The 8,230-nt window shown below is 36.6% G+C and overlaps 1 protein-coding gene and 1 long non-coding RNA gene across 3 annotated transcripts; one reads left to right on the top strand and one right to left on the bottom strand.

Annotated features, from left to right (window-relative positions):
• Positions 1-1,816: 1,816 nt before the first annotated feature.
• On the bottom strand, positions 1,817-5,057 carry LOC143470979 (uncharacterized). 2 transcript variants are annotated; one of them, XM_076969288.1, is made up of 6 exons: positions 4,960-5,057; positions 4,267-4,348; positions 3,833-3,990; positions 2,801-2,925; positions 2,358-2,458; positions 1,817-2,236 (listed from the first exon to the last, which is right to left on the bottom strand). In XM_076969288.1, exons 2-6 carry the CDS (start codon positions 4,287-4,289, stop codon positions 2,164-2,166), a joined length of 480 nt encoding a protein of 159 aa, XP_076825403.1. In that variant the 5' UTR covers positions 4,290-4,348; positions 4,960-5,057; the 3' UTR covers positions 1,817-2,163. The 2 variants fall into 2 exon arrangements, with proteins under 2 accessions (XP_076825403.1, XP_076825402.1); XM_076969287.1 differs by lacking the exon at positions 4,960-5,057 and adding an exon at positions 4,551-4,695.
• Positions 3,355-7,072, top strand: LOC143470981 (uncharacterized). Its single transcript, XR_013119456.1, has 5 exons — positions 3,355-3,492; positions 3,769-4,021; positions 4,277-4,425; positions 4,538-4,581; positions 6,644-7,072. It is a non-coding gene; the product is annotated as an uncharacterized LOC143470981 (long non-coding RNA).
• Positions 7,073-8,230: the final 1,158 nt, after the last annotated feature.

Below are 8,230 nucleotides of genomic sequence, written 5' to 3'. Positions count from 1 at the left end.
CTGTGTACAGTTGAAAGAACAAAGACGGTACAACCTTGAACGTTCCATCAGCTAGCCACAATTTCGCTCTGGCCAAACCGTCTAGCAGATCCCTGCTGCCAAGAAGAATCAGACGATTGTTTCCAGGTCCAGAGTCGTGCAAAATCATGCGCTGGAATGTTTCTGGTATTGTGAAATTAGTATCCATCGGAGACTGTAGAGCGGCCGTACAGTGTGCAGTCAGCATATCGCGACGTTTTCTCTGCAAGGTCCGCTTCAAAGATTGCTTTTTTGGCAGCGCCATGAGTACACCTGGTTCCAAGTCTCTGCTTACAGACCCGATGACGTTGCTTGTACTGGCTGACAGTTCACCCTTATTCACCTTCATTTGACTGATAGCCTGTCTTGCCAAAGCCGTGATAGTAAATTGTAAACCGGTCGTGATAGTAAATTGTAATAATTCATTCATTGGCATTGTTCCAGAGTTCCAAAACCGACGCTCTGACACAGTTTCAAGTAGCATTGTATTTTACGGTGTAACGTTTTGATGGTACTTTGGTCAAGAGCTTCGGTGACAATACAGTAGAATAATGTTAGATATTACATAGGTTATACTTTCGGACAATGTAACAATTAGACTTTATGAAGCTGGTGTTGATTTAAAGAAACATTATAGAGAAAGCCGGCGCAACGGAGTCAAAACAATTGTCGGGGAGTTCTAAAAGAAAGACCAAGGAAGCCTTTGGCAGTCGCATCCAAGTGATTATGTGTCGCGTGATTAAATGTCGCGTGATTAAGTATCCAAGTTGCGTGATTAAATGTCTTAGTGATTATGTGTCGCGTGATTAAATGTCCTAGTGATTATGTGTCGCGTGATTAAATGTCCTAGTGATTATGTGTCGGTGATTAAGCGTCGCGTGATTAAGTGTCGCGTGATTAAGTGTCGGTACACCGTATAATGAATATGTGGTTCCAGGAACCAGGAGATTGTTGAGGTTATTTTTGGAATCAACAGCCCAAAATTAACCAGAAGAAGTCATCTTTTGTAAACAGCATAAAAAAAACTTTTTTGATTACCAGTGATTATCTATATGGGTCTTGGCCGATTGTTTAATTGAGAAATTTAAGTTTATCTTTTCTTCTTAATGTGCCTCTTTCTTTGGATCGAGAACCCGATTATACGACTAAGGTGTTTCTATTAGGCTTGGCAAGGCTTGCTCATATGTGTATGTTTGCATCAAACCGTTAATGTACATGAAAGAAGTGATCAATATTCATCACATCATACTTCTTGTTGAGTATAAAAGGAAAGTTATTTCTTAGATTTTATCACGTGTTGCCTGCATTTTGTCGTTCCGTTAAACAGCAAAAGCCCCTGTGACGTGTGCAGGAGATTCTGAGTTTTTGTTATGTTTGAGCTTTTCAGCTTAATGAAGATAAAATTAACAACGTACTGATGGATGAGACAAAGATGGTTGTTGCAAACAACATTTTCGCGGTATTAACATTTTTGACTGACAACTTGAATCGATGTATAAATTCATGAGCGTCCCCGCTCGACTAAAAGCTAATACTTATAGCACACGATGATGTTCAAAAAAATACAGTGACGTGTGAACTAAAACTAAAATCTATTTTCAAAACGCAGCTATATGGGCTACATATTGAGCAACTGAATTATTTTAAGAGGTTTATAGTTACAGCTGTTGCTGTAACAGCCAGAGCGCCGTGTTGGCGATTTTAAAATATTCGATGATAATTTAGTTGAAATTTTTGCACAACGTTTAGTGCTTGTCAAAACTAGAAAAGAAAATTTCATACAATTTTAGATTTTTTGTAAGCTTTATTACGTAGTTTCAATTTGATAAATGTCATTTTATTGGCACTGTATAGAAGGTGGCAGACGGACTGAGGAATGGCTTGTACCAACAAATCACAATAGCTCTAAAAGCCTATTCTATCTTGAGTCTACCTTACATCTTAAGCGTGTCAAAACAAACATGAAAAAAAAAACTTAAAAAGTTTCATAAAATAAGCCCAAAATTGTACTAGATAGCTTTCATCTCACGACATGAACGACGAGGTCACGTTAATTTTACAAAACGATAAAAAATGAAGAAATAAAACAAAGAAAAAGGTAGTAGATCATTAATAGTTTTGCATCAAAAATACTACAAAAATCCATTAAACTATGATCTCGTTGGCTGGCAATTTTTCGGCTTGTTGCTCTGTCAACGATGACGTAGACTGCACGTCCCTACAAAAAGATGACATTTACGTTTGGAAGTAAACATTTACCGAAAATTACTTAAAACTTGTACAGGTTACGACAAAGTTAGCAACTTCCTTGATTCATAATAAGGGAAGTTAAAACTCACTTTTCAAACGCATCGTTGTCTTCATATGCAGGGGGTGGTGATTGCTCGTCAATGTCGTCTTCCGTTTCTTGTGGCCATTTTGATAAAACTCCGTAATAACTCTTGAGTTATTTGAAATTAACAACGGTAAATTATAAGTACGAGTATATAACTAAACGCAGTGCTGCATGTTGTAATGTATATAATGAAATGCTTTAACATAGATAAAGTAAAATTTCAGTAAAATCTGCAATGTCAATAAATTGGCGCTCGAACACGATCCACAAGGTAAAAACAAATTGTAAAGAAGCATTATAATACTAAAAAGAGTTGAATATTATTCGCGACGCATTTTAATTGATGTTAACAACATAACAACATCCCTACTAACCGCACTGACTAGGCCTATATAACAAAGAGCAAACTGTAATTTGACAACAAATTTGAATTTGAGTTTGAACCACCTTCATGCCAGGTACACTGTAGTATATCGGCGTGCTGGTGGCAAGGTCAAGTTGCTTGTATTTGTGGATGACGTCATAGGATGGAGGCTTGGTCAAACACTGCGGTATCGTTATCTGCAACGAACCTGCGAAGATTTACATTCATCTGTTTAATTGGGGATTTTAGGAAGAATTATATCTACATTTGCTTAAACTTAGCGAAAAGCGTGTAGGCAGAAGTATCACAAAAATTTCACGTTTTATAATCGTTTGCATAATACCAATGCCGATAGGTTTGTTAGTTTACTACCCCCGGTATTGATTTGTGTTTAGACATAGATTTAAAGATATGTCACCCACGATGCGTGACTTCGTGTTTAGTATCAAGGTTTTAAGCCACTTGTGATCCTTTTTAATGCTTTTTTTAGTCCGTTTTAGATACACGTACCTTACACGTTTAACGCTCTTCCCTACACAACACCTTCCCAAGGCAGGTTGCGCTGCCCCCGATTCCTTATCTCGCTCCTAATCATGACAGCGCGGTGGTGATGAAAATCGGTTTTTAGTTAAGGTTTTGATCCTTGCAAGAAGAACTGGTGTTTTTCTGTCAGATGATGAGGAAATTTGTTTTTATCGTGCACCAGCGAAGAAAAGGAAAGTTCGGAATTAATTCCAACAGTGAACGAAGGTTGTTAACAGTTCGAAAAGCAAAGGTTGGTTATGTGACTAGTCGTGTAAGCGGTGAGAGCCAGATAGGAAGGAATTTATCATGACAAAAGAAACCACAAACTTATAAATATTTAAAAAGTTGGTAGTTTTTTGTTAAAAAACGTTTTTAAGGAAACTATCGTCACAGTCAATAATTAGCTTTAAATTTTTCTTAACACTGAGAAATACATAAACATCTGCAAAATCTATTCCTCAATCATTTATAAAATGTACTTAAATTTTTAAAAATAATTAATTTTCTAAATCATGAGTTTTTTCAGCAATGGTGGTCTCCCAAGAAGCAATTCATTGAAACTAAAGCTGTAAAACAACTAAGTCACTTACCGTCAGTGAGATGCGTGACTTGTGCAGATTCTCTATTTTCGTTGTTCGCCGATGACTTGTTTTTGCACAAGAACTTTTTAATGGTCCATTGTAACAGAAGAATGACCACAAATGACGCAATAATAGAGCCAATTATGACGGCAAGTGACGTCCAAGACCTACGCAAACAATCTCTCATAAATGCTTAAAGTGAGGGGCAAGTCCAAAAACAAGTTAATCTTATACGAAAGAATATTATTAACTTAACATTCTGGTAAAATATTTTGGAAAGTTTTAGTGGTTAGGTAGTAATCGGCAAAAAGAAAATCGCAAAAAGATTTTGGCCTTCTTTCTGACGTAGATGAAGGCTCTTGTTATGTCATAGATTAGTCAAGTTGTTTGACAACACGCTGTTGCTGTAAAGGTTCTTGTGTGGCCTGCAAAATAAAACTTACGAATTTACAGATCCCGTCTCCATCTCGGTTGTAGCTTCAGTGGCATTTCCATTCTTTTCCTGCAGAAACGTCGCGAAACTCCCTGACATGAAATTATGAGGAAACGTTTAGAATGCTGTTACTTTTAGGAACAACGTCGTCAATGGAAATTTATATATTGTAAGTTATAATTCATTAACTTATATTTAGTACATTCAAAACTACTTTAAATAAAACAGATTTGTCCATGAGTCATCGCTTAGACTTGTTCTTAAACATGTTCCAATTATAGACAAGCGGATTACCTTGGTATGGAAAAGCGCAGATAACCATCAGGTAAAGATATGAATTGGTCATGTTAAACGAATTGCAATAATTACTTTTAGTCCTGATTTTTAAAAATAACAACGCTTTTTAAACCTGAACATTTATGATATCCTGCAATAAAAACGGCAGCATTTGACTATAATGTCACTCATGTCCTCTTAAGCTGTCGTTTGAGATAAAGCAATCTCTCATAAGGACTTATGTTAAAGCTTTTTCTAACGTAAGGGCTTACCTGGAATACTTATTTAGAATCAAAAATAAAGTTAACCTTCACAGTTCCAAGCTATATCTTGTTTATATTTTATAAGAGCTTACTTCATGACGTAATGCAAAACACAAAAGCCGCCAAATACGCATGACTTGACATGCCATGACACAGATACTCACCGTAAGAAGCAACTGATCATGCGCTGGACACGTGATAGACATTCTTGCAATCAGCCTTGTATCATGCGCGATACACATGATCGATATGCTCGACTGCTCGTAAAGATAATAAAGAGAGAAGAAAAAGGAGTGGAAAGTTTTATTTTGACACGTGGAACCACTTGGTCTCGTAATTCTGGATTCGACTGCATAATGATATGATTCTCGTAGATTTTGTATTCTAGATTCTAGAATGCCTATTTTCATTTGAGGTTAAATGGGCCAGGGCCAGAACTTTGAGCGCAAAGATGTTTTTGCAGTTGGACAACGGTGCTATGATATTTGTTTATATTTTGGTTAATGTTATAAGGCTGCCCTATAATTATACACTGCGAACAATTCGTTCCGTACTAAGTCAAGAGAAAGCGGTAAATTTTCATTTTTCAATCAAAAACGTTTTTGGTTGAAATTTGCAGAAATTATATTTGTTATGATTTTCTCGCAGCCGATAAATTTCGCTGCAAAGATCTGACTTTCCAACTACATAACATTATCTGGCATTCGTTAGTTATATAATACTGCTTCGCCCGTGCATTCTTATTCCACACTTAGTTTACATCTGCTTTACGCGCACAATTACTATTTGATTGTTTCAGCACATTCGGTGTTTCTAACTTAAACAAGATCCGACGTTTGGCAGAGTTATACCCGGACAGATTTTGGTTTGTAAACCAGGCTCTGCTTGAAATGTTGCACTGACCTCCTTAACTGCTTTGCACAACTGTGGGTAAATTTCGACGTTTTTTACCTGCCCCGCTGTGAGTCTTTTCTTGTAAAAGTAAATGCCTAAAGGAATTCACCTAAATAAGCATTGAACCATTAAAACTCAGCCACGCCGCCCATGCGTGCTTGTGACTCAAATACTCATATAATCGGTTAAAAGCAAGTAACATTTTATTGCATGGTATTCTAAACTTGGTTTACATGTGAATCGGTAGACCAGTTAATCGCGTAAACCCATTAATTAATTCGAAATTAATGGAGTTAAGTGGAAATGGAGAGCACGCGTTTTTATTACGGCGTGCTTTATACACGCTGATATGATGTAATTTCATTTGAATACTTAAAACGTCAAGAATTAGTTAAAGTAATGAAAAGAATATGCTTTCAACACCGCCCGTAAGCAAAAAAATACGTAAAAAGCTTGAAAAATCACTACATGTATTCAACTTGTTTCGCCTGGTACAAAAACTCATACGGCTTATCAAAAGAAGCTAGACGCTTTCTTTGTGGCTTTGACTTGTTGATTGCATCAAATTTATTTTCTATACAAACTTTAGTTTAAAAGCGTCATCGTTATAGCATCACTCATGTACTCTTAAGCTGTCGTTTAAGATAAATTTTCAATAAGTTTATTCTAAAAATTGATAAAAATTTTCTTAATTAAAGTCGCTTTTTATTTACATAGATACAACCGGTAAACGTAGATCTAGTTTTTATGTAACAGAAGAACGACCACATATGATGCAATAATAGAGTCAATTGTTGTGACTAGTGACGTGAACATCCTGCACAAAGCAATCTCTCGTAAGCATTTATGTTCAAGCTTTTTCTAACATAAGGACTTACCTGGAATACTTATTTAGAATGAAAACTAAAGTTAACCTTCACAGTGTCAAGCCATATCTTGTTTATATTTTATAAGAGCTTACATGATGACGTAATGCAAAACACAAACGCCGCCAAGTACGCATGACTTGACATGCCATGACCCAGATACTCATCATAAGAAACAACTGATCATGCGCTGGACACGTGACAGACATTCTTGCAATCAGCCTTGTATCATGCGCGATACACGTGATCGTTATGCTCGACTGCTCGTAAAGATAATAAAGAAATAAGAAAAAGGAGTGGAAAGTTTTATTTTGACACGTGGAACTACTTAGTCTCGTAATTCTGGATTCGACTGCGTAATGATATGATTCTCGTAGATTTTGTATTCTAGATTCTAGAATGCCTATTTTCATTTGAGGTTAAATGGGCCAGGGCCAGAACTTTGAGCGCAAAGATGTTTTTGCAGTTGGACAACGGTGCTATGATATTTGTTTATATTTTGGTTAATGTTATAAGGCTGCCCTATCATTATACACTGCGAACAATTCGCTCCGTACTAAGTCAAGAGAAAGCGATAAATTTTGCTTTTTCAATCAAAAACGTTTTTGGTGGAAATTTGCAGAAATCACATTTGTTATGATTTTCTCGCAGGCGATAAATTTCGCTGCAAACATCAGACTTTCCAACTACATAAAATTATCTGGCATTCGTTCGTTATATAATACTGCCTCGCCCGTGCATTCTTATTCCACACTTATTTGGCATGGCTGGCTTTGACTTGATGATGGTAACAAATCTATTTTTATACACACTTTAGTTTAAAAGCGTCATCGTTTGAGTTGTTTCTTCAGTAACTTTTCGACACCAAAGCGCTAAAGAGCAGTGTTAATTGTCGATCAATCAAAAGCAAAATGAAAACAATATTACCTCGTTTGAATATCAGCAAAGAAATAACAATCAACACAAAAACAAAGGAAAATCTACCAAAAAGGAACGAACCGAAGCTTAATTAGGGTCTGGTGAGCAATATTTCAGGATGTTCAGCTCATTTGAACGTGAAGTGAACAAAAGTGTACATTCTTCCAAAAAGGACCTACCCTTGTTGTAGACAAATGACAAATACGTTTTCGCATTTTCTAATGAACGAGACTGTACGCTTTAGCTCGATTATTTATTCTCAAACAAAGCAACTGTCCACCGCACAATCAAAAATGGAACGACCCGTCGTAGCAGATAATTGGGGTCACGTGTGTTGCGTAACGAGAATAAACGTCTCGGCCTGCTTCACGGCGAGGCACGTCACCAGGGTAACACTTGAGTGTTCATGATATTTATAATTGAAAACTACGCACAAAAGAAGACGTTGTCATATAGTTAAAAACTCACTGTCAGAGCAAAGAACAAACGACGTCCTACCGCCAGCACTCACCGACAGATTTGTCTCTATTTTTATTAATTGTGTGAGTGAGAAAAGCGGGAAAATTTGGTCATTTTGAACTTTTACTGAAACCTAGCGGTAAAGCTACCTACACTTTTAGTACCGCTGAAAGACACCAAGCGCCTAAATGGTTGGTGAATCAAAGCTGACTACACTTCAAAGCGGTTTATTTCTTCTCATAAGTTTTTTTAACTTTTGTGTGACCAGTTAATTTGTTGATCTTGGGTTATAGAAATT

This window comes from Clavelina lepadiformis, chromosome 9 (assembly GCF_947623445.1).
Source record: "Clavelina lepadiformis chromosome 9, kaClaLepa1.1, whole genome shotgun sequence".
NCBI lineage: Eukaryota > Metazoa > Chordata > Ascidiacea > Aplousobranchia > Clavelinidae > Clavelina > Clavelina lepadiformis.
This window is presented reverse-complemented; position numbering and strand designations above follow the sequence as displayed.